At 50.0% G+C, this 26,582-nt stretch overlaps 1 protein-coding gene across 2 annotated transcripts in view; it reads right to left on the bottom strand.

Annotated features, from left to right (window-relative positions):
* Pstpip1 (proline-serine-threonine phosphatase interacting protein 1) overlaps nt 1-26,218 on the bottom strand; it is a 39,708-nt gene extending 13,490 nt beyond the window's left edge. The window contains exons 1-3 of one of the 2 annotated variants that reach the window (XM_021172642.2): nt 25,771-26,218; nt 1,238-1,338; nt 338-412 (exon numbers count right to left, since the gene is read on the bottom strand). In XM_021172642.2, coding sequence (XP_021028301.1) covers nt 338-412; nt 1,238-1,338; nt 25,771-25,806 — 212 coding nt within the window. In that variant the 5' untranslated portion in view covers nt 25,807-26,218. Of the gene's footprint in view, nt 1-337; nt 413-1,237; nt 1,339-3,886; nt 4,011-25,770 lie in introns of those variants that run through there. The other variant, XM_085828263.1, reaches the window with a different exon arrangement.
* Between the last annotated feature and the right edge of the window lie 364 nt (nt 26,219-26,582).

Here is a 26,582-nt window from a genome sequence, read left to right as displayed (position 1 = left end):
AGACACACACTGTGCTGGCTGTTGGTAGCATCTCCCACTCCACTGTGAGCCACAGGTGACTCACAGCCCACTGAGCATGCCTCACACAGACTTCCTGCAATGGACAGGAATAGCGCCTGTCACCGACCCCTCCTGGTTGGGTGAAGGTAAGCCCAGTGTGTCATATACTCTGCTCTTTCCAGAGCACTAACTAGTACAAGACCTTGATCTCAGGCACCACGCAGCTCCAGACCCCCCTGTCCAATTCCTGCCCAGTCTGCCACATCAGACAGTCCCAAGCCCCGAGTAAAGCCCAGAAGGTCCCTCAGAGGAAAGGTAGAGCTGCCAGCACTCTTACTTCATCTCTGTCTGGCCACCAGCCTTGCGTGCAATCTGCACCAGCTCCTTCCCGTATCTCTCCTCCGCCTGGGCCCTGTAAGGACAGAGCAATCATTGTGTCCCGGTCACCACTGTCGGCTGACCGTGGCCCCAAAATACGTGCAGAACCCAGGTTCTCTTGCCATACTCTGTTGGCAGGACCATCTCCTTCTGGGGACAAATGTCAGTTGGAAATGGGTCTGTCCTAAGGGCTGCTGCATGGTATATGCCCCTGGGGGAGGCCCAGGCCTAAGGGCCACAGGAGACAACAAGGGACTCTGGCTTTGAATGTGTGTGAGTGTGAGGTAGGGGTGTGTATGTGTGTGTGTGTGTGTGTGTGTGAGAGAGAGAGAAAGAGAGAGAGAGAAAGAGACAGAGAGACAGAGAGAGAGACACAGAAAGAGACAGAGAGACAGAGACACAGAGAGAGACACAGAGACAGAGAGAGACAGAGACACAGAGAGAGACCGAGAGAGAGAGACAGAGAGCAGAAGTACAGGTACATAGGTGCATATGAGTGTGCATGAGTGCACAAATGCACCTGTGGGGGTCAAAGGTCAACTTTCCTACCCCCCCTCCCCCTCTAAGATTTCATACATACCTATACCATATTTTGTAGAGACAGGGTCTCTGTTGTTTACCATACACCATGGTAGCCAGCCCATGAGCTTCTGTGGATTCTCCTGACACTGTATCCCCTCTTGCTATAGAAGGGGATTTGAACTCAGGTCCCCATGTTAGCTTAACAGGTGATTGACCCACTGAGCCACCTCCTCAGCTTTGGCTCTTAGCTTTTGACACATCCTGGGGGCAGCTGGGCTCGAGGGGGCGTAATCTGCCCCCTCTGCCCTGTCCTGACCACCAGCCCTGTCCTGCTTACCTCTGTCTGAGCAGCTCCTCCACATCCTTGCACATCTTCCTGCCATCCAGCAGCCTCTGCAGTAGCACCTCATACCCTGTGTGGGCCGTGAAGTCCCTGCACTGAAACACACATAGGACTCCATGAGAGCCCGGAAGGGAAGCAGGAACCCTGCCGAGAACAGCTTCTCCCTGACCTCCATGTCAAGAAGGACCCTGCTGAGCCTCCTTGATGGCCGCAGCACCCAGTTCTCTCTCGTGGAATGCCTGCCTGGCATTGCTCATACCCTTATGACACTGTGGCTTTAGCTAAGTGAGGAAGCAGGTTCAGGAAGTAAAAGTGACAGACAGATGGACGCAGCACCCCAGCTGCCTGGCTCCAGGTCTGCTGCACCCCAGCAGTGACTCACCTCTTAACTGGAGTGAAAGGGCATCTCTGGGAATTCTGGGACGCAGCTGACCTTGTGCCTAGGCCTTGCTAAGACAGTCCAGGTGACCCCTGACTAACTTGACACTCATGTCCCCCATTAGTGGGTTCTGAGCATGTCTGAGCAGCCAAGTGTGGGCAACCAGAGGAGGACAGAGGAAGTTCATGGAAGTTCCTGCAACATGCCACACCTAGGCTTCCCGCTGCAGCTCTCCCGGGTCCCTAGTAGGTGGCTTACTACAGGCAGTGGGACACAAACCCTGGAAGAAAGTAGGAGACATCTGTCTCCCTTTGGGGGCCTCGTATTCATCAACCCTCCACCCTTGGTGGATAGGGGAGATCTGGCCCCTCCCTGGTCTGTCTTCTGTGTTCCCTCAGATCCTCTCAAAGCCCCAGTGATTGAAAGGAACCCAGCTTCCCTGACCGCACACCCAAAACCGCCCACAGAGCCTGTCAGAGGTCAACGAGTCTCTCCCGGGCTCACCCACACTTAGCCTGACTCCAGCCTATGCTCCAGGCCTCCCCTCAAATTACGGGTGTGTGGGAAGCACGGGTGGAGTTAAAGTCAAGAGAAGGGCTGAATGGGGCCTAGCAAACACAGAAGCAGATGCTCACAGTCAGCTATTGGATGGATCACAGGGCTCCCAATGGAGAAGCTAGAGAAAGTACCCAAGGAGCTAAAGGGATCTGCAACCCTATAGTTGGAACAACATGATGGACTAACCAGTACCCCGGAGCTCTTGTTTCTAGCTGCATATGTATCGAAAGATGGCCTAGTCGGCTATCACTGGAAAGAGAGGCCCATTGGACTTGCAAACTTTTTTTTTTTTTTTTTTTTTTGGTTTTTCGAGACAGGGTTTCTCTGTATAGCCCTGGCTGTCCTGGAACTCACTTTGTAGACCAGGCTGGCCTCGAACTCAGAAATCCACCTGCCTCTGCCTCCCAAGTGCTGGGATTAAAGGCGTGCGCCACCACGCCCGGCTTGGACTTGCAAACTTTATATGCCCCAATATAGGGGAATGCCAGGGTCAAAAGAATGGGAATGGGTGGGTAGGGAAGTGGGGGGCGGTATGGGGGACTTTTGGGATAGCATTGGAAATGTAATTGAGGAAAATATGTAATAAAAAATATTAAAAAAAAAAAAAGAGAGAAGGGCTGAAGGTATGTCTGGCTTAGAGGTAGGGTGCTTGCTTGCCTAGCTTGCATGTAGCCCTGGCTTATAGCTCCAGGAAGCCCTGCAGGGGGCGCTTGGCACACATTATGGTCTACAGAGAAATGTTGGGAGGAGTACAGAGGAGAAACATAAATGAGCGCCACACTCAGCCAACTTGTAAATATTGAATCTCTCTAAGGTTTCAGCCCCAAGCTCATGTCCCCCTTCTTTGAGCAGCTTTGCAGAGGGCTGGGCCAGGACCACAGCCCACAGGCCACTGAGACATGAATCTAGGCCTTAGGTGGCTATCTGAGACCCCAGCCTGAGAGAGTTGCCTCTTCAACCTGCTGCAGGCCCATTTGGGGCAGGCATCTCCTACCCCACCCCTACCCCCACCCCCACCCCCACCCCAGTCTAGGCTGCACCATTCTGAACCAGGTTCCTTTAGTTTAAAGTCTTTTAAAGGGCAGCCACTTCTTTGTGAGCTAAGATCACAGCTTCCCACTCTCGGCCTCTGCCGTCCTAGGGGACTCCCAGGTCAAGGCCTGTAGCAGCAAGGAAAAAATGAGTGAGAAGCCACAGACCCCCACCCCCACCTTTCCCTGTGTGGTCCCTGAGCTGAGTGTAAGCATTCAGGCAATAAAACCACAGACCCTAGAACTGTGAAGGATTCGTTCAGTGCCCCTGAGTCCTGGGGCCAGAGAGGTGGCTTAGTGGTTAGGAGCTCTTCCAAAGGTCCTGAGTTCAATTCCCAGCAACCACATGGTAGTTCACAATCATCTGTAATGGGATCTGATGCCCTCTCCTGATGTGTCTGAAGACAGCTACAGTGTACTCATATACATAAAACAAATAAATTTTCAGAAAGGAAGGAAAGAAGGAAGGAAGGAAGGAAGGAAGGAAGGAAGGAAAATGAGCCCTGAAGGAGAGAAGGGCTTACTTGGGGTCATATTACAAACTTAGGAAACTTTGCAGAGAGGGCTAACCAGGGTCTATGTTTCCTGTCCCCACATGCCCAGTCCTGACTCTCTAGAGGGATCTTTTTGTCCTCTGAGCCCCAGAGAAGAAAAGGAAAACCAAACTAGACTTACACCTGCCATGCTGGAGACATGAAAGGTGGGAAGGCACCCTGTAGTCCAAGTCTTCAGGAGCTAGAGTCCCCACGGCACCTGCCTTAGGCTGGAGACTCCTATCCAGCCTCTGTGTGCAACTGTGGCATCAGACAGAATGAGCCACAGTCACAAGTGACCCAGCTGTTCTAAGGAAGTGCCAAGTCCCTCAGAGCTGCCTGTCTTGCCTCCCATCCCTGCCCACCCCCATTCGCCTCCTCCTTCACCCCCACACCAACCACCTCTCAGTGGATAGACTTTTATAGGAAAGAAGCACTCAATCTGAAGTCCACCATCTACCCAAGGCAGTCACCCAGGGGTGTCCTAGCTTCTTCTCTTCTCTCACATCCTCCTGTACACCCTTAGCCTGTCATCCAAATCCTTCCCATGATTGGACCTTAAAGCATGAAAATAGAGCTCTGTGTGGGGCTTGAGAAGGCTCAGGGGTTAAGAACACTTATGCTCTTGCAGAGGACCAAGTTTAGTTCCCAGCACCCATCCCAGGTGGCTCACAACTCTGCTCCGGGGAATTTGACACGCTCTTTTGGCCTCTGCAGGCACCCATATGCCCACATGCACATACACAGAAATAATGGGACAAATCTTTTAAGCCCTTCCTTGATCCACTACAGCCTGCTGGGCATTTGCCATGAGAAGGGCTTCGCCTTGTTAGTGTGGCTCTTCTGCAGTCCTAGGCAGCACTCCAGGACCTGAGCCATTCCCAGACACAGCCATCCAGAGCCTATGACCGCCATACTTCCAAGACACCATGCAGGACAGTCTGGCTTTGATAATCACCAGCCAGAAAACACTGAGGCCTAGCTTCATCTACCCTTGTTAGCACGTTAGCATTCCTTCTAGGCTCTGCCCAACTGTTAACCTTGCGACAGCCAGGTAGGCCTGGCTTGCTATAAAAGGGACCATTAGTCCTCCCTTTGCTCTCTCTGACCCTTTTCTCTCTCAGAATCCTTTTGCCCCCTCTCCCCTTCCCCCTTCTCCTCCTCTCTCTCTACATGTTTCCAGCTAGCCTCTCTCCTCCCTCTCCCTCTCCCTCTGTCTCTCTCTGTCTCTGTCTCTCCTCTCATTTTCTTTCTCTGCCTCTACTACCTTCTCAACCCCCTTCCATGTCCCCAAATAAACTCAGTTCTATTCTAGACCATCCTATGGTTGGTACCTCGGGTGTGGGGAGAGATGCCCAGCGTGGACCTGCTGAGCCACCCCCTCCCACCACACCGTACCATGCTCTATGAAACACATCCTTGGCTTTACAAAGCCTACCAACCCCCAGCAGCCCCTTTACCATTCCCTGTTCTGGTTGAGCCCCTGTGCCCTCCCTGGTCACCCATTTTTAGTTTAGAACTTCATGTTTCTAAAGGTCCCACAACTGAGCTGTATATTATCAGTTCCCATGATAACTTTGCTATCCTGACACCGCTGAAGAGCGGGGTGAAAATTATGTTTGCTTGGGCCACTACTCAGGAACCTGATGGCCATTTCTGTATAAAAATCACTGTTCTTCACCTGAATCTTCATAGGTGTCACTCGAGTGACCCTTTACCTCAAGAAGCTGAAGTTCTCCTCAGATTAGTTAATGCCCCACTCTCTGGCCGTGAAGGGCTGTAAATTTTGCACACGTGCAGACCACAGATTACTTTGTCCCCAATCACTGTTCCCCATACCTCTCTTACCATCCTACCTCCTGACTCATAATAGTCACAAGTCCTATCCCAGGAGCAAGCAGATGAGAGACTTGGGGCTCAGTCTCTCTTAATTCACTCCTAACAAAGGTTTCTGTGGCTGGGATGCTGGGCCACGGGGAACACAGCCCGGTAGTAGCAAGCTCTGCTGAGTATCTGCCCCATGGTATGTGGATATCATGCCAGAACATCCCAGCCTTTGCCCTGATGAAAACACAAGACCCACTGAGGGAGAGAGGACAATGAAGACACCCAAGGAGGGTAGGAGACTGCCCAAGCCAAGTCGACAGAAGCTGGAGTCTTCCAGGTTGGCTGCACCCCAGAGCCACAGTCCCACAGGCATTCAAGCCGAGGAGGGCCACTGTGCACTCAGCCCAGAAGTTATTTCACTTTTAAGCATTAAAAGAAAATTAATTTTAAACAGATATCTTTTGGTGTGGTTCAAAGCAAAACCCTGTTCCGGAGCTCTTTGGTGGGGGTGGGTGGAGATAGCTTTTGATATTAGAGATAAAGTGTTTGCTATGCAATCATGAGGACCTGAGTTTGATCTCTAGCAACTGTAGTTTTAAAAGCTGGGTATGCAGGACACAACGGGGTTTGTCTATAGCAGAGAAGGGGAGATAGAACCTGTAGAGACTGCCTCCAGTAGATAGGCACAGCCCCTGGTCGAGGGATGGGGCCACCCACCCATCTCAAAAGATTTTAACCCAGAAATGTTCCTGTCCAAAGGAAGAACAGGAACAAAAAATGGAGCACAGACTGAAGGAAGGACCACTGCCCCACCTGGAGATCCATCCTATCTGCAGACACCAAACCCAACACTGTTGTCAAGAGGTGCTTGCTGACAGGAGCTGGGTGTGGCTGCTCCTTGGGAGGTTCGGCCAGCCACTGACCAATGCAGATGTGGATGCTTGGAACCAACCATCAGACTGAGCTCAGGGAACCTGGTGGGAGAGCTGGAAGAAGGACTGGAGGAGCAGAAGAGGATTGCAACATCGGCTGGCCAAACTACCCAGTGCTCCCAAAGACTAGACCACCAGCCAAGGAGCGTACCTGGAGGGATCCATGGCTCCGAACACATAAGTAGCAGAGGGTAACCATGCCTGGCAGCAATGGGAGGGGAGGCCCTTGGCCCTGTGGAGGTTTGATGATGGGAGGGTGGGTGGGTAAGTGTGGGAGTACCCTCAAAGAGGCAAAGGGGAGGGAAGAGAGAGGTTGTGGGATAGGGGACTTGTATTGTGGAAGGGTAACCATGGAGTGGGATATCATTTGAAATGTAAATGAATGGAATGATTAATAGAAAAATAAAAAGCTGGGTATGATGGCATCCATTTGTAACCCTGGCATGGGGGAGGTAGAGACAGGCAGATCCCTGAGGCTTGCAGGGCTGCTGCCAGCCTAGCTGAATTAATGAGCTCTGAGTTCCAGAAAGAGACTGTCTCAATAAACAAGGTGAATGGCCTCTCTCTGGTCTCTCCCTCCCCCCTCCCCCTCCTCCCCCTCCTCTCCCCCTCCCCCTCCCCTTCCTCTACTAACATCCACAGGCTTTTGGGGATGCACATGATGACACAATGCCTGAAACTCCAGTACTTGGGTGACTGGAGTGAGAGGAGCATGAGTTCAAGTCTGGCTTAAGCTGTGGAATGAGACCCTGCCTCCAAAAGCAAAGCAAAACACATTACAGCAAAATATAAGCAACCAATGCTCCAGGGCCCAAGCCAGAATAAAAGGTATCTTTGGAAAATGATGACACAAGTTGTCTCCACCTCACAACAAGGCTGTATGTCAGGATTTAACCCAGGTGCCATGGGCTCACAGGTGTGCCAGGCTGGTCACAGCAACACGGCCTGTCTATAGAGAAAGCAGCACTTGAAAGCAACTAGAAGCCATACCCAGCCTGGTGGCCCAGTAATAATTCATGTCAGGCCAGGGGGGCCTGGTCCCTGGTGGTTAGCAGAGACAGTGCCTTCAGCTAGAAGACCCCCTGAGCCAACTGTTGAGTCACCTTTGCCATGTGGCATGTGGCCACTCTAAATAAACTCCAGGGGACCAACCCAGGCCTCCAGGAGGACGGGCCCAGGAAATCTAAGGGCAGGAAGATGCATCTTCCTGCCTTAGCCTTGAGAGAGTATAGAAGAAGTCCAGCTTCCTTGCTATGCAGGAGTGGCCTGCTGACCCCTCTGGGATGGGGGTAGGAGTGTGCCACTTCAGACCTGTGAGCTGTCAGAGCCCACCATGTCTCACTGATTGGGTGGAGAAACGACTTCCACCCACCTCTACAACTTCCTCCTTTCCCTTCCCAGATCGCTCTTGGCGGCTATGAGGGTTAGCCACGATGACCAGGCCCCCCGAGCAAGCTACTTCCCCTTCTTGGACCTGCTTTCCTCATCCAGGATGTTTGGGCAAGAGGCTTTCTGTAGGCTAGACCTTCTCAGGGTCCTGGAGGTCAGTACCAGCCCCCGGAGTTCCACAGGCTAGTCCTGTGGACAGACTTGTACACCATGGCCCTAGCTGTTCCCAGCCTCTGCTTCCTTTCCAGTTCTTACTACATAGGTGGTCTGGAAAGCACATGAGCTAGGGTGGCCATGTGAAGAGAGCACACTGATTGGAGTGAGTCCTGAGGCAGGCTCTGGGGTCCAGGTTGTGACTCCCTCCCCCATTGGCAAATAAGGAAAATGGGGCCCACACAGGTTACATGACTTGAAAGATACAATCAGCCAGATGGCCCAGATCATAAGCCTTCATTTCCTTCCTCTCCCTCCCTCCCCCCTTCCCCCAGACCCATACTTAGGACTGACCACTGGATGGTTGCTTGGTCAATGCGCTCTCTCTCTCTCTCTCTCTCCCCCCCCCCCCTGCACCCCCCCTCATACTTAGGACTGACCACTGGATGGCTGCTTGGTCAATGCTAGCTTCCTATGCCTGCTCCTCCTAGCTAGCCAACACCCCTTTACCAGAAAGAATCCTCCACATACCATGGCTATGTGGCCTGGCTGGAGAAAATGAATCATGCTGCCCTCCCCCCATCCCAGATCCACTTGAAGGAGGGGAGAGCCATCTTCAAAGGTCCCCCTGAATAGAATTCCAGAACAAAGAACACGGGAGACAGAAGAACGTCTAGCCTTGCAGGAGGCCTGGGTTTTGGTTTTAGTTTTCATGCACCAGGAATAAAGGTGGGCGGCTGAGCTGATGTCACCTATCTCAGGCCTTCCAGACTGGGGAGGGGACACAGAGAGAGACTCTCAGTAGCTCTCCACAGGGCGCTGATCGGAGCCTAAGCTTCAGCTTCTGTTGGACCAGTGGCTTCATCTTCCCTAGCAGTTCAGCATAGGGTATGGCTGCAGCTGCCCACAGAGTGCAGAGAGGAGTGGGCCCAGAGTGTAAGTGTTCAGCAGGAGTTCCATCTCTTTGAAAATGGTTAGAAAAGCCCTGGAGAGGCTTGAGTGTGGGGGTGACACCTTACAGACAAGTGAAACCCTTCCTGGGCTTGTTTGTTTGTTTGGTTTTTAGTTTTTGTTTTTTAGATTTATTTATTTAATTTATACAAATACACTGTTTCTATCTTCAGACCCACCAGAAGAGGGCATCGGATCCTATGATAGATGGTTGTGAACCATCATGTGGCTGCTGGGAATTGAACTCAGGACCTCTGGAAGAGCAGTCGATGCTCTTAACCACTGAGACATTTCTCCAGCCCCTAGTTTTTGTCTTTTGACATAGGATTTCTCCGTGGATCCCTGGCTGTCTGGGAACCATAGAGATCTGCCTGCCTCTGCCTCCTGTTCTGCCTCTTCTCCCTTGGTCATTTGACAGCAGGGGCCCTGCAGCCACTGGGCTCTTTCCTACACTAACAACTGCTTTCCTGTTTCTTGTCCCTGTGGTCTCAGAAACCCAACCACAAAGGCTACTGGGGAGCCTGACATGGTCAACACATGCCCTGACAATGGTGAACTCCAGGAAGCCATTCGTTACCCACACCTGTGTCTGATCTATTAGCCCTGAGACTATCAAAGCCTTTAAAGGTAGCCCTGGCAGGCCACCAGCTTCCACCAATTCCAAAGCTAAGAATGCCATCAGATAGCATCTACAACCTAGGCCAGCTTCCCTCCTTTGCCATGACACATCTGCCTGTATCACCACCAATGCGTTTGGTAAATGCCTTGATTTGTGAGAGCCTTTGTTCTGTAACTAATAGTGTGTGTGTGTACCCAGCACTGTTTGAAGTGCAAAACACTTCCACATGGGCCATATCTTTTGGGGCAACTTGTCCTGGGGCCAGAGTCATTCATATTTGGCTTAAGAATAGGCTATTGCTCTCTTTAAGGCGAGAGTTAGTCTGTGTCCAGTTAACTAAAGCTCAAAGCTAGAAAGAAGTTTCCAGAAGCTCCCACCACGCTGCAGTCTGATGGCCTCCTCGGGCCTTGCAGGGAACCTTCCTTGGCTTCACTAACCTGACAGGATTTTGGGATGGGTGGGTCCACACTGCACTCCAAACTACAGGGGAGCCACAGGGCTGTGGCTGACCTGCAGCCTCAGGACCTCAAAGGAGAGAGAGCACTGTGAGTTTTCAGGCCTGTTCAGGAACCGTTACCTGAGGAGATGTGAGTGTGGAGGTGGGCCTGCTGTGCATGAACTCAGTCACACCGAACACAGGGTGTGGAGTGGTCCTGAGGTGGGAAGTGGGTATGAAGGGGGCTGCACTATTGGGTGAGCATACCTACTTTTGAAAAAGGCCTAGCTGATCGACAAGCTTTTTGCTTTCAAATAGGCCTCCATGGCCAGGCGTGACATACGCCTTTAATTTCAGCATTTGAGAGGCAGAAATAAACAGATCTCTTGCATTCAAGGTCAGCCTGGTTTACATAGCAAGTTCCAAGACAGCCAGGGCTACATATGAGACCCCATCCCAAAAGAACCAAACTGAACGGGTCTCAGTTGTGAGGAACGGAAGGTAGTGGTTTGCCTTATAACAGTCCCTTTTACAGCGAGCCAGGCCTACATGGTCCTTGAGAGGCCGTTCTGTGAGGTGCTGCGGTGACCCCACCTACTCTGCCTTGTCTAAAGGATCAACTTGACCTCTGTTTCTGTCTCCTGATTTACGAAACCAGAATGTTAGAAATGGGGGGGGGGCGGGGGGAGGGTGCACTGGGGAGAGAACACTGCGCAGGTAGAGGACAAGATGGAAATGAATCCTTTGGGTAGAGAAGTCTATTCTTTTTTTTTTTTTTTTTTTTTTTTTTTTTTAAAGATTCACCCATTATATGGAAGTACACTGTAGCTGTCTTCAGACACTCCAGAAGAGGGCGCCAGATCGCATTACGGATGGTTGTGAGCCACCATGTGGTTGCTGGGATTTGAACTCTGGACCTTCGGAAGAGCAGTCGGGTGCTCTTACCCACTGAGCCATCTCACCAGCCCGAGAAGTCTATTCTTATATCCACTTTCAAGGTAGCAGCCAATGGAGACAGGGAGGAGGAGGAGGAGGAGGGGTAGGGGGAGGAGGAGGAGGAAGAGGGGGAGGAGGAGGAGGGGGAGGAAGAGGAGAAAGAGGAAGAGGAGAAAGAGGAGGAGGGGGAGGAGGAGGGGGAGGAGGAGGAGGAGAAGGAGGAGGAGGGGGAGGAGGAGGAGGAGAAGGAGGAGGAGGGGGGGAGGAAGAGGAGGAGGAGGATGAGAAGGAGGAGGAGGGGGGAGGAGGAGGAGAAAGAGGATGAGGAGGAGGAGGAGAAAGAGGATGAGAAGGAGGATGAGAAGGGGAGGAAGAGGAGGAGGAGGAGGAGGGGGGGAGGGGAGAGGAGAAAGAGGATGAGAAGGAGGAGGGGGAGGAGGAGAAAGAGGAGGAGGAGGGGGAGGAAGAGGAGGAGGATGAGAAGGAGGAGGAGAAAGAGGATGAGAAGGAGGAGGAGGAGGGGGAGGGGTAGGAGGAAGTGGAGAAGAAGGAAGGAGGGCAGGGACAGACAGAGGTAACAGAGAGTCTAAAGAAGTAGTTCACAGCTGGTCAGAGCAGAATCACATCAGGCAAACTGAAGGATCAAATCATTCCAGGGAACACAAAAGAAATTGGCAAATTCTAAATTTGGAAGGAAGCCAGTGTGGGGTGTGTGTGTGTGTGTGTGTGTGTGTGTGTGTACAGACCAGCATGAGTCAGGTGCTCTAGCCACAGGATCCCTCCTAGTCTTCATAGAGCTTGCAACGTTAGTTTGTAACTACCTCTATCACTGTGTGGTGGCGCTGAGGGTCATCAAGGCTAATGATCTGTGGGGAGCTTGCCCTGCCATGATTGGTGGTCATTCCAGAGCTCACCAGGGTCTGGCAGAGGGAGGGCAGTGTAGGAGGCAGATGCCTTGGGTGGGGGTGAGTCAATCAAGAAGTGGTGGGGGCTTCGGAGAAGCAGGAATGATGCCTCCCCTGATGGCCCTGAGACTAGGAATGGACACAGACCCTACAGCAAACCTGAAGGGTCCAGGCTGTCTCCAAAGGAAGGATAGATGCTGCTTGTGGCATGCATGCTCTTAACTGGTCCACACTGGGCCCCTTTCTATAGCCTATGAGGGACTTCTCCACCTAGAACCAGGCACCAAAGGCTCAGACATTGTCTCTGGAGATGCCATCCCCAGCCCCTTCCCTTTCCTACCAGAGGCTGTCTCAGAAGAGCACTGGCCTGAGAGGGAGGTCCTGCAATGGACACAGAAGTGCTGAACACTGGGTTCTGAGTCTGCTAAGTCCCACTAACACCTACGTGACCTTGGGCTTGTCACTTAACCCCTGGAGCTGAGACCACTGCCTGTGTAAAGTAGGGTAAACATCCCTGCCAGGGATTCAGAGAACCCAGTGAAATGACTCATAAAGGAGGCTATACACTCAGCAGGCTGCTTCTCGAAAATGGTGCCTATTGTGGTTAGCACATATTGACTAAAGGACAAACAGAAAGGAAATTGAAAAGGAGAACTGGGGTTGGAGCCTCACTGTGACACTTCTCTGCATCTCAGTGTTTCCATTTGGAAACTGGGGTGAATACATATACCTTGTGCTCTGCAGGGCTGATGTGGGATAGCCTGCTCTGTGGCTGCGAATTGCGGTGGGGGTTGGATTTTCTCAAAAGACAGAAATGAGCCACTGGCCTTGTAGAGGAGTCCATTCCTGTCCCACGCCCTCTGGAGAAGGGTTCTTCTGCAGCCTCAGTAGGGTCTGGACTCAAGAGTGGCCCCCTGTTCTGGCTGAGCTGTTTCCAGGGCTCAGTGTTAGCCAGGCTTTGTACTTCAGTGTGTGTGCGTGAGATTCCTTGTCCTTGAGGTTTACGAGTCTGTCAGTCTCAAGCTTCTATCCATAGCAGTTAATATATACCATATCTTTTCTAGACAAGGACTCACAGGACCACTCATGAACATAGTAGATTCTTGGGTTCTAAGGTAAGAGTAAGAGAAAAAAGATAGCACCCACTAAGAAAAGGACCCATGCCAGAGTAGGGCATTCTTTAGCCCTGCCAAACACAGCCACTAACCGAGCATTTGCATAGAGCCACACCCTGGGAAAATTTGGCTCTAAGCAGCAAGAGCTTTCTTCCCCTGGATCCCAGGAAGCTGGGCAGGCTGAGAGTGCCTGTGCATTTACTATCTGACAGATCCATTGGTAAAGCGCACTTATAATCCAAGCACTGGAGAACTGGAGACTGGTGAATCCCAGTAGCTGGCTAACTAGCCAGCTTAGTCTAATCAGCAAGCTGTAACACGCACGCGCACACACGCGCGCGCGCGCGCGCACATACACATGCACAAGTTTCACCTCAGTCTGTGTATATACATTCTTTCCTCTAGAGCACTGGCTGTTCTTCTAGAAGACGGCTCGATGCCCAGCCTGGTAGCTCACAACCATTTCCTAACTCCAGTTCTAGGGGATCCAATGGCTTCCTTTGGCCTCTGCTGGAAATAGGCACACAAGTGATACTCAGACATACATGTAGGAAGGGCACTCCATACACATTAAAAAGAGTCCAGGAATAAATTTTCGTGTGTGTGTGTGTGTGTGTGTGTCACATGCGTGCAGGTCCCCTCAGAAGACAGCAGGGGACGTGAGGTTCCTTGAAGCTGGAGTTAAGGGTGGTTATAAGATGCCTGTCATGGATGCAGGTCCTCTTGGGGAGCAGAAAGTACCCTTAACCATGGAACATGTCTCCAGACCCTGGTTGACTGATTTTTGCATGGGTGCCAAGAACATTCAGTTGGGAAATGACAGTCTTTTTCACAAATACTGCTGGGAAAGCTAGATATACACATGTAAAGGAAATGAAAACAGACCCTTACCTTATACCATGTGAAAAAGATCAATGCAAAATCTGTCACAGCACAAATGTAAGATCTAAAGCTATAAAGATCCAAAAAGAAAACAGAAGAGGAAAGCAGCCTGACACAGAATTTGCCAGTGTCATCTTGAATGTGACATGACAACACAAACTAACTAACTGACAAACAAAAAACCGGGTAGGGTGGGCTTGAATAAAATGGGTAAAATGTGCTTGTGCATCAAAGGACAACATCGAGGGAGTAAAAAGACAACTTACGAAACAGAATGCACGATTTGAAAAATCACATACCTGTTAAAGAGTGAGCATCTAGACTACAGAGAGAATTCACCCAGAAGACAATGACATGGTTCAAAGACGGGCAAAGGGATTGAATGGACATGTCTCTGAAGAAGATAGCCCAGTGGCCAGCAAGCACAGGAGGAGCTCCACACCATTAGTCGTCAGGGAAATGCAAATCAAACCACAGTGCAATACTGCTTATGCCAACTAGGATTGCCATGACTCAAGGAGGGGGAGGGGGGGAGGGGGAGGAGGAGGGGGAAGGGGAGAAGGAGGAGGAGTTGTTGTTAACAATCCTAAGCAAAAAGGTAGAAAATTCATATCCCTTCCCTGTTGCTGAGGGAATATAAAATGGGTCAGTCAGTATGAAAACCAGTTTGTCATAATGGAGCTGATAGTGTTCAGGGTAGAACACTTGACTAACATGTGTGAAGCCCCGAGTTTGACCCCAACACTGCGATGGAAAAGTTAAACGTGGCATTACCATGTGATCCAGAAACCACACTTCTTAGATCCTCCCTGAATGAAAAGCAGCATTAATCATGACAACCGAAAGGAAGACAGCCAAGTGTCCGCTGATGGATGACTGCACAGTCTGGGCATATGCTCGCTCACTCTCTGCCTCAATTATAAAGAAATGTTGCTGTCTTTTCTGTAAAGTGGTCAAATAAAACAAAATTCCATGAAAAAAAATTTTTTTTAAAAAGAAGCCACTTGGCATCCTTTCAAATTTCTCCAGGCCAGCACTTCCTGAAATCAAAATAAGCGATCAAAGTTGCATTTTCTGCTTAAAAAAAAAAGTATTTTGCTTATAGCTGCATTGTTCTATATCAGTAAGTCCTATGAGAGTGTGAGCCCGAGCTCAGACCACTCAGAGCGAGGCACAGGACCCCTTTGCTTTAGGAATGAAAACCCTGCAGGATACACTGTGGGTGAGCTTGCCTGCTCAACGCCTGCAGAACTAAAACTCTCCCGCTTTACCAAGATGCGGTCATTTTCTGAAACCCCAGACCAATGAGTTGATGGAACGCGCACACACAAAGAGAAAATTCTTGACAGATACTACAGTGCGAGGCTCTACTGTGGGTACCTGGACTGGTCAAATTTATAGAGGCAGACAGTAGAGCTGAATGTCACACACACAGCTACAACTGCGTCACTCTAAAAGCGTACAGCCGCGTACGAGGGCAGCCTGGGCTATATAGACACCTGTCAACCGACAAACCAATGAATGCAATTGTAACCAACAAATGGACAGAGTCAGAGGTATTAATTGGGGCCAGGTGAGAGTCCCTGCTTTGTATATGCATAGCCTTAGGTTCAATACCCAGACCGCTTCCCCACCCTCACCCCAATGCTTACACAAGCAGAACGCGGTGAGGAGAGAGTGTCCTCCAAAGTCCTACAAGTCAAGGCTTGGCTGCCTGCCTGTAGCTCTAGGCAGAGAAGCAGAGCCTTTATAAGTGTAAAGAAAGGAAGTTACATCATTAGGGACCTGCTTTTGAGGAAAGTACTGGGGCCCAGGTTTCCTCCCCAACCTCATCTCTTGCTATCTCTCCTTCTTTTCCACTTCCTTCTTCCCTCCTGTCTTCCTCTTTCCCTACACCCCTCTCCCACAACCATCCCTGCCTTCCTTCCTGTTGCCATGAGGCGAGCAGCTTGGCTCCAATGATGCCCTGCTTCACTACCAGCTAATGCAGTGGGACCAAGTAACCGTTTGAAACTATGAAACCTTCTCTCTTCATAAGCTGGTTCCTCAGGTATTATGTCACAGCCCTGGAAGGCAAACCTTGAGCAGGAAGGGAAGGAATTCTATCATTCAAGGGGAGTAGTTTCTGTTCAGACAATAAACAGTTCTAGAAACAGGGAGTGTGGTAAATACCACTGACTGACACGCTTAACACTGGTAAAATAGTAAATTTTATGCTACATATACTTACCACAAAAACCCAGCATACATACTCAAACCTTCAAACTCACCGGCTTCTCAGGCGAGCCAAGGAAGCCAAGCAAATGATAAAGGCTGAGTGAGCCCCATCAACACCAGGACGCATCACCAGAGCTATATTCTCCAGAGGCTTAAGGCCAACTCCTCCCCCAGAAAATTTGACTTAATTGGTCTGCAGCCAGACACTGGGGGTTCTGAGAGCTCTGGTCCTGCTCCAGCTCTGACCTTATCTCCTCTGGTGCCTCAGTCTTTCCTTCTGGCCAAACAGGCCTCCTTGTGGTCCCTTTGAACACGGCAAGCCGATACCTGCCACAAACCATCACTTTCTTTCACTTTGGCGTGGTTCCATTTCTCATTCCCATTGCTACAGGAATGAGAAGCCCTGGGTCCCACCTGGGGCTCCATCCTCACACGGGGGCAGCTACTTGCTCTCACCTAATGGTGACTGGCCTGCCTATATGCTCCATTACCCATTGCCCAGCATGCAAGGCCTCAGCAAACATCATCCCAGAATCCCAAGGGCTTCTCTAACTCTAGAGGCAGACAAGCCCCACCTGGGTCCAAGTTCCTAAGGCCATTTTTCCTCCATCATCCCTGCTTCCTCTGTGTGAAGTTGAACTAGGAACACCAGACTCTTAACAATTTTGCACACTTGTTGCAAAAAGATGAAAATAACAATTTTGGAAGTCTTCACAATGAAGAAATGATAGAGTTTAAAGAAGTGGATACAACATGTTATCAAACCTTTTCAAGATAGTCCATTAACATGTGCAGTTCATGTGTGTGTGTGGTGTATGTACATTTGAGCACATTTTCCTGTATGTGGAAGTCAAAAGTCAGCTTTTAGGGGCCTCCCTCTGTTGTTCTTTACCTTACTGTTTTTACTAATTAACTAACTAACTAATTAATTAATTTTGAGACAGGTCTCTCACTGAACTTGGAGCTGAAACCAATTCACTCAGGCTGGCTGACCGATGAGCTTCAGGGATCCAGCTGTCTGCAGCTTCCCCATATGGTGGTTATGGATGCTGTCTGGCTTTCCCGTCGGTCCTGGGGATCCGAACTCAGGATCTCATGCGTGCACAGCAGGTGCCTTACCAATGGACCATTTCCCCAACTCGGTTCTTATGTATCAGCTAACACATTTTTTTTTTTTTAAAAGACAGAATCTTGCTCTATTGTCCAGGCTAGTCTTGAACTCATGATTCTCCTACCTTAGCTTCCTCACTGCTTGGATTATAGTGATGTGCCACACCCCCCTTCATTCCCTATCCCCCACTGTGCCTGACTGAAGATTAAAAGAAAAGAATAGCAATGTCATGGGACCATTAGTGTAATAGAGGGAGACGACATGGGTCATCTTGTGATTTAAAACCAAAGAGATAACTCTCTGGTGGTGGAATGTCATTTTGGACATAGTTAAAGAAATATTCTAGAAAGACTTATGTTCGAGAGACACATATTCAGTTATAAATCTTCCTTGAGACCCATGCTGGCCCAGCTCCTAGGATGAGCCAGCGATGGTCTGTGACCACTGCCTGGAGCCTCCCCTTCCTCCAAGCCAGTTTCTAGGTGATGGTGACTCATGCCTCTAAAATAGATAAGCAAAGTAGGGCCCAGACAGGGAAACTACTACCTCCACGCTCACCCAGAAAGTGAGGGTGAAACCGGGCAAGCCAGCAAGAAAGCCTGTTCCCTTGGTAAACAACAAGGCCCGTGAGGGAGTGGCCTTCACAGCCATTACTCAGGGTAGCCCTAGTATAGGTGCTCCGTCAAGGCATTTCTAGCTTTCCGGCTTCCCCACTTCACCATTTTCAGCAAGTTCCTTCCCTCAAATGCTTTGTGATGTCAGGCAGCTTGTGTGAGGTGGAGGGTAGTCCAGCTGTAGCCTGCAGCCACCACAGGAAAGGGTCAGAAAAGGGAGAAGGAAGTGTATATGCCACCCATAGGGATAGAAGCCTTTCACAATCCAGTCCGGGCTTCCCTTCCTACAGGGCTTTGCACAACATCAGCTGTGCTGGGTCCCCTTTCCACACCTCTGCTCTGCCCTCCTAGCTCCCAGATTCACCCCACCCCACCCCACCCCACCCCACCCCACCCCAGGGGCTCTAGCTTTATGCAGAGGCCAGAAGAACCTGAGAAATGTTTGAGTTTTTGGAGCCTAAAGTGCAAAGGGGGCCATGGAGAATCTCACACTTTCTACAGAGGGTGGATCCTGCAGCCAGTATATCCTTGAGTGACAATAGACTGACATCACAGCTACTTGGTGGTGAAGATGAGGCAGGTGGACCTCTGTAAATTAAAAAGGAAAGGAAAGGAAAGGAAAGGAAAGGAAAGGAAAGGAAAGGAAAGGAAAGGAAAGGAAAGGAAAGGAAGGACAGAGCAGCACAGTCACAGCCACAAATCTCTGCAATCTCCTATCACACCATGACAGTAGAATGGACATAGTGGTGCCAAGATTTTGGTCTCTGGCCACTTTCGTGCACAGCCTGTGGAAGGGGTAGTGCTATCAGACCACAAACTTGACCTAAAAATACCTTCTGACCTTGAAAGCAGACTTACTTGGTTTTGTTTAAAAGCGGTCTCCTTTTTTTTTTTTTTAGATGACATATGTGATCTATATTTAATTGCAAAGATTAAATACACCCCTTACTCCATTGGAATAAGAAAAAGCAGGGAAAGTCCATCTCTCCCGAACCCGCAGAAACCAGTGCCAACCCAGTCGGGGACTGGGCAGACCACCCCACGAAGATTATAATCCAACCAAGCTGTTCTTGGATGTGCCTTGAGCTGCTTGTGCCTCGGAGCTACCTGAAGCCAGGACACTACTGGCTAGCTCCTTGCCTGCTATAATTGGGCCATGAAGATGCTAGCACAAAGAAGTGCTGCTATGTTCTTCTGGGGGTGTCTTAAGGAGCCGAGACTAAGAAAAATCTTCATGGATCTTGAAGCAAATGTTCTCTTTTTTATTTTGATTTGTTTAACTCGTCGACTGTTAGGCTGACATGGTTCAGAACTCAATGACAGTCGTGTTTATATGATGAAATGCTCAAGGCCACCTGGCCCTATCCCTCACTAGTTTCTTTCCTCTTACCCTGCCAACAGCCTACCTCTTTCATTCACCTTGTGTAGCTTTCCAGAGACTTTTGTTGGGAAAAGGAGCTGATGCTGGTATCTGCAGATCCCCAACTTGCCACACATCGTACAAACCTGTTCAGAGGATCCATCCCCATCCCTCTCACATCTCAGGGAGGAAGATCTGGAAGGTGGCTGGGAGCAGCCAAGGCTAAGACACCCAGAGCCTCCGGGTTCATCTCTTTTTTTTTTTTTTTAGGTATTTTCCTCATTTACATTTCTAGTGCTATCCCAAAAGTCCCCCATACCCTCTCCCCCACTCCCCTACCCACCCACCCACCCACTCCCACTTTTTGGCCCTGGCGTTCCCCTGTACTGGGGCATATAAAGTTTGCAAGTCCAATGGGCCTCTCTTTCCAGTGATGGCCGACTAGGCCATCTTTGGATACATATGCAGCTAGAGTCAAGAGCTCCGGGGTACTGGTTAGTTCATAATGTTGTCTCACCTATAGGGTTGCAGATCCCTTTAGCTCCTTGGGTATTTTCTCTAGCTCCTCCATTGGGGGCCCTGTGATCCATCCAATAGCTGACTGTGTGCATCCACTTATGTGTTTGCTAGGCTCTTGCCCTCTCGACAAGCCCCTGTTGCTTCCTAGTCACCGGCCCACGTGGAGCCCCTGGCCCCTTGAGTCTAAGTAATGAAGTCCCACATTGCTCCAAGTCCTTCCTCAAAGCTAGATGGCTCTGTTTCATTGCCCACAGACTCAGGCCCTCCCAAGCCACTTGGATCATTCCTGCAGCAGTAAAAAGATCCCTACTCTAGCCAGAGGACCTTTCGAGGTCTTAAAGTTGTTGTTCATACCAACACCAGGGAACCAACCAGATCCACTTAAACCTTAAAGCAGAGGTTTCTTTCAGACACAACTGAACTGTACAACTTAAAAATGGTTAAGATGGGGAAAAGGAGAGTTAAGATGATAAATATATGGGGTCAGTTGAAGAATTTATCCCTGCCCTGTCTGTTGGTCCAGTCCCTAGAGAGAAATGCAGCCTTTTGGTGCCATGGCTACCACCCACCAGCCAGCTAGTAGTAGTTTGTTGACAATCAGTAGGCCCAGGTTTCACTGTCAGCCTTACCATGTATAGTTCAGCCTGGCTCCACCAGTCCCTGTAGTCCCTGGGCTGTGTGTGACAGCCTGCCATTGGCTCCTGCATGCTCAGACTAGCTGCAATGATCGAAACTTTTGCTTCATGTCCTCTCAGTTTTATCGTTTTGAGACAGGACTCACTGTGCAGTCCAAACTGGACTCAGGCTCCTTATGTAGTCCATACAAGTCAAACTCACAATCCTCCTGCCTCAGCCTCCCAAGTACATCATCATGAAGAAAATTTCAGACTCTGAAATGAGTAGATTGTGCTATCCTTGATTCATATTTGGCCAACTGCATGGCACAGTAGATTTGGAAATAGTGCTTTGCAGTCCCCTTTGCTATGATATTAGAACAACTTCCTGTTACATAATGCAACGTCTTGAGTTTTTGTCTCAGTGGTTTTATACAAATATCCAAGAACAAATTCAACTGAATGTATCCAAGAGGCAAGTATCCAAATGATGTATTTTATGATATGTGTATTTTGCCACAACTTAAAATAGAAGTTTAAGTAGTAGAAACATAAAAAGAGAGAATATAAAATTTGCATATAGTATGCATGTGCCTATGTAAACTAATCATATATGGCAAGATATTATTATTTATGTTGTGCAATATAAGGAAACTCTTCCCTAACTTTTTTTTCTCCATTTTCCCACTTTCCTCTTTGGGTTTTATATTAATATATTTTTTTCTTATAGAAGACATATTTGTGGCTTTGACAGCCCAAGGAAGACTTTCAACAGCGTGGCAAGTGGCAAACTCTCTTGGCACTACAGTAGACAGGTTCTACAAGAGAGGGCAAGTGGCTTTAGGACATGCTGGTGCAAGGCCCCCTCAGGTTTCTTCTCTCAGCCTAAATGGGGAAACTCAGAGTCTCGGGACTGGGAAGGGGAAGAGGCACCAGCAGCTAAGGGGACACACAGGGAAGGGGCAGGCCCAGCCTTAAAGGATGAGATCTGACCGTGTACTAGAGGGAGACGCTCAGTCATATCCCTTAACTCCCAAACAAGAGGTGAAGGCCATGCCAGCACATGGGCCACAACCTCTTCCAACATCTATTTTTTTCTTCCAACTATCCCCAAAGAGATCTGACAGATCTCATGAAAGTCTAACCCAGAAATGATTTTCCCTCTTAAAACAATACTCTGAAATTCCTCTGCAAAGGCCATTGGCTGTACAAGTCCCAGCCAGCAGAGACCAGGGTGGGACGGTAGTACTTGACCACAGCTCTTCAAGAGCATACTTTGCCTAGCCCAGTCATTTGGGAGTCCCTTGAGCGCTCCTACTGAACTATCATTGAAGGCAGGATAGTCTTATTAGGTAGGTCTGAGAATAAAATTCAAGGGTCCATTTTAGAGCTTCTAGCACAGAACGCCACTAGAAAGCCCGGTAGGGGCTGGTAAGATGGGTCAATGGGTAAGGGTGCCTGCTGCCAAGCCTGGTGACCTGAGTTCAATCCCCAGGATCCCCATGGTAGAAGGAAGAGAAATGATTTCTGAAAGATGTTCTTTGAGCTACATTGGCATGCAGTGGGGGAATGTGCCCTCCTACAAATTAAAATGTTATTTTCACACAGACACATGCACAGAGAGAGAGAGAGAGAGAAGAAAATGAAACCAAGGGAAAATGAGGTCAGGAAGACAAATGGACCATGGGCCATTCGAGGCCACTGGCATCTGGGGCTGTGGTGGCCTGGGCTTTCTTATAACTTGTGACCCAGTGCTAAGCAGGCTCTCGGTGGGGGAAGCCGGCTATTCTCAGCCTCAGACTGGTCTCACCTGACAGGCCCTGCTCTTCGGCCTAGCCACAAATTACCAGCAAATCTACAATGCTCCTTGTCAATGTCTGCGTCACAGAAACAAACTCTTCCTTTCTATCCACTGTGGCCAGCCACCCAAACTCACTCTCATGGCAGCCAGCCTTGGAAATGCTCTGCACAGCCAGAATCAGGCCATCCACACTGTGTAGCTGTATGGACAGACTTTAATACAAGGCTAACAAGGGACAGGACTACAGGTAGTCCTGTGCTCAATGTCCTACTACTTCTAAGTCATCTCATCTGCTTTTGCTGGGAGAGAGGACTCGAGACAGGGCCTTGCTATATATCTCTGGCTAGTCTATAGCTTCCTTTGTAGCCCAGGCTGTCCTAAACTTACTATTCTCCTGCCTCCACCTTTCAAATTCTGGATTAAAGGTGGGTACCATCATGTCCAGCCTATCATATCTGTTTTCTATAACTTCTTTGTCTCCTTTGCTACCCGGGGAGAATGCCTCTATTAGGTCCGGTTCATCAACATTTATATCTATAGCCCCAGACAGGCCCCTACGAATGGCTGTATCTACAGGACCCCGTGGACACACTTGTTGCTAAAACTCCTTCCCTAGATGGAGGCATAAAGATCTACCCTCTCCTCCCATGGTCCCAATGATAAACTGATGTACGACTCCACTGAAGACCATGGTGGGGAACCATTGAGTTTACTTACTGAGCAATGAGTGAGGGGCTAATGGGAAGGAGCACAGATGACCTTAAAGCAGCCCATAGGAGGTCTGTACTCACTCAGCAGGATGCTAATCTCCCCCAGAGCTTCACAGGAGGAACCTCTCACCTAGTCCTTCCCTGAGAATATGCTGTAGCCCTTCCCCTAGAACCTGAGGCAAGGCCACGTGTAATTAGGGCAAAATTGCAGACAACTGGGAGGGAGGGCAGCTGGCTACTCAGGTGGGGCAAAGAGACAGCCAATAGCAGCAAGCCCAGCAGAGACGATCTCGGTGGCAAATGGCCCCTGCTGAACTCGTAGATGGTGGCATTTGGTCTGGGAGGATAGTCCTCTATGCTACTTGTTCAAATTGTGGGTCAATAAACTTTGCGCGGCCTGTTAAAATCTTGGGGTAGGGCTGGGGAGATAGGTAGCGGGTAAAGCACTTTGCATGTGAGTAGAAAGACTCAACTCTGAATCCAAGAACCCACATAAAATCAGGTGCAGCTCATGTCTATAATCTCAGAGTGCCTGAAACAACACTGGAGTGAGAGACAGGAGGATTCCTGGAAACTCAAGCGCCGATAGATAGCCAAGTGCACACAGCAGCAAACAGGAGACCCTGTCTCAAAACAGGCAAAAGAGAGCCTAACCCAGGAGCTACCCTCTGATCTACATACACCATGGCACACATGCCATGTCCATACTTAAACAAATCCTTACACACACACATGGTCACACACAAGGCTCTCGGGTATCTCCTATAAGCATATGAATGAGCTCCCACGTCTTTAGTTCCAGGACACCTTTGTTTCCCTCCTGCTTATGAACTGATGTTAGAAATCCGGCTGGTTCCCACCTGTGTTCAGGATAGACAAAGTTGTCAGATAAATAATCTGTTCCATCCAGTTCAGAGGTTTCCTTCTACTATTTAAACACTAGATGCTGGGGCTAGAGAGATGGCTTAACAGTTAAGAACATTAGCTGCTCTTCCAGAGGACCTGGGTTTAATTCCTCCGATAACGTGGTGGCTCACCACCATCTGTACCTACAGTTCTAGAGGATACGACGCCCTCTTCTGGCCTCCACAGGCATTGCATGCACACAGTGTACAGACACATGCAGGCAAAATACCCAAATACATAAAATAAAAATAAATAAAATTTCATTAAAAAAAAAAAAGACTGGATATCCTTTCCTTTTCTTTCTTTCTCCCTAACTACACCCACTGTCTCTCCCTGTCATTTGAGACAAGCTCTTACCATGCAGACAAGGCCTGCTTTATTTCAACTTACTTTGGCCCTCTTCTCTCTGCCTAAGCTGAGATTGCAGGCATTTGCCACCACTCTAGGCCTAAGACTATTTACTGCCAGGCTGCAGGATTCAAAGGCAGTGTGAATGGTTCCCACTGTCCACTTCCTCCTTGTCTCTGCTCTGCCTTCCCTGGGAAGCTTCTCCTAACCAAGGCCCAGGGCGCCACTATGAAGAGAAGCCCAGGATGCCAGCAGCAGTCCAGAGGTGTAGTCAGTACAGGGGAAGGCGAGACATTACCCAGGAAGCAGCCCCGGGGAAGCTGGGTCCTACTGCCGCCACCACGCCCTGATGTCTTATATGTCATCCTTTTGCCTGGCCCCTGACACTGGGCTGCTGCTTTTCTTGGCTTTGATCTGGGGAAGTTGAGGCCAGACATTTGGGATTGGGATAGAGACACTAGGGATAAAATGGACCAGGGTTTCTGGCCTTCCTGGGTTGCAGGGCTCTAAGTCAGAGCAGCTATTAGATTCTGGCTGTCACCTTGAGCAATGAGCACCCTGGTGAATGAGATGGCCAAAGCAGCTGCTTTCATCTGCAGCTCTGGACTGGTCCTACACTCTTCTCTGTAAAAGTAGGGAAACTGAGGCCCAGACAGGCACAAGGTGCCCTCTCCAGGCAAGACCCTCTGTCCTCTGTGAAGTCAGTTTCAAGGGAGGAAGGCCACTCATACTTTAGCATGGACCCCAAGCAAAGCTGGCCAGAGAGGAAGGAAGGGTGGCTTTCTAACCCTCATCTTCCTGGCTTTGACCTTAGGAGTGGGTCCTGGGTGAGTAAAAGGTCCTGAGAGTCACCTGTGGTGTTGCAGAATTATCCTCAGGAGAAAGACATCCCCAGCTTTAACCAAAAGGTCTCAGCCTTGTGTCTCCAAGGGACAGTCAGGGGTGGAGGAGTCTAGGGGAAGCTGAGGGAAAAGTGGAAAAACAGGATAGCTGGGCAAGTGCTGTGGCCTCTACTGCCCTCCTGGCTAGGTTTCCTCATCTCACCGGCAAAAAGATTTGTTTTACACCTGCCCTGAATTTGAAACAGCAAGCAGGAAGTTGCCTAGCCCAGCTGCCTTGTTCATGAACCTGAGGTATGCAGAGATCAAAGACTGGGTGAAAGAGAGTTTTAACTCTGGCAAGGATCACCATTTACTGCATTGGATCACCTTCAATTGCCAAATATCTGTACTTATCTCCATTATACAGATGTAGAAACTGAGGCCCAGAGAGAAACAGCAACCGACCCAGCCCTTACAAAGATGAGACCCGAACCAAATGAAAGTTGGTCTGGTGTCTGGGCTGCTGACTTCTCCCTATGTATCCTCCTCAGATCCTCCATTAGGCTGTCCTGGTGAGCTCTGCCACTGGGGCAGCATGTCCCTGAGGAGAATCAGCCTGAGGCCATCCCTCTGGCTGTGGGGGTGATGTCTGTGAGAGAAATTCATTATCTTAGCCAGGGCCCCTCTTTTGCCTTTCATGTCAGTAGAGACTGTGGCTCAGGCCACCTCCATGATAATTAAGACCAAAGCCAAGGAACAATTTTTATGGGAAAACTGTACCCCTTTGTCAGTCTCCAAGGTGATTCCTGCCTGGCTGGACCTGTTTAGCAAGCTCACCGCCCCCAGTCGATTCCACTCACCCAGAAGGCATCTCGGAACTGCAGCTGGGCCATCATCCTCCAGCGTCTGTTGTGTCAAATGCTAGCACTCCTGCTTCAAGCAGGGCTGAACATGGGCCAGGAGCCAGGAGCACGTCCCAGTCCCAGCGCTGCTAGCCCAGGCCCTCCCTCCCACTCCCAGCCGGCGCTGTCTGAAACGCTCAGAAGGCAGCCACAAGCCAGAGGCAACTGCGGGAGGAGGAAAAAGGCTCAACCTGTTTTGTTTGGGGCTAGAATCAGCAGCGAAATGAGGAAGGAGCCCTGCCCAGTGATGGAAGGGTGGGCCACGATTTCCAGCCTAGGCTCTCGCCAGCCCCACTGATGGAGGAGGACGCAGGCTGAGGCCCAGGGCAGGCAGCCCAGGTGGCAGGCAGAGGCTGGGAGAGAGGAAGGATGTGCACAGGCCAGGCAGGCAGGCAGGCAGCCTGAGGCCTGCACAGGAAGGTTTGTGCAACCTCCCCCAGGGCAGGCGCAGGGCTCTAACCCACAGGAAGTTGAGCTGCTGCGTTCCTCCTGCACAACCCCAGCCCCGCCTGCCACCTGCCACCCTGCTGCCTGCTCAAGTCCTGGCCCCGTTTAGCTTTAGAACTAACAAGTTAGGAATCTTGTGGCTGTTACTCTCGCTGGCCCCAAGAGGTTAGGTTCTTAGGGTCTCACCCGGGAAAAGGACGTCCACCAATTCATTCCAACTTTAGCAGTTCATGCCCTAGACTAGGTCCTACCCTCAAGTTGCTCACAGCATGGGGCAGACTCAACTGTGGTCCCGGTCCCGGGACTATGAGAGTGGAGAGTTG

Source organism: Mus caroli, unplaced genomic scaffold (genome assembly GCF_978045245.1).
Source record: "Mus caroli unplaced genomic scaffold, Mus_caroli_1 scaffold_11, whole genome shotgun sequence".
Classification (NCBI taxonomy): domain Eukaryota; kingdom Metazoa; phylum Chordata; class Mammalia; order Rodentia; family Muridae; genus Mus; species Mus caroli.
This window is presented reverse-complemented; position numbering and strand designations above follow the sequence as displayed.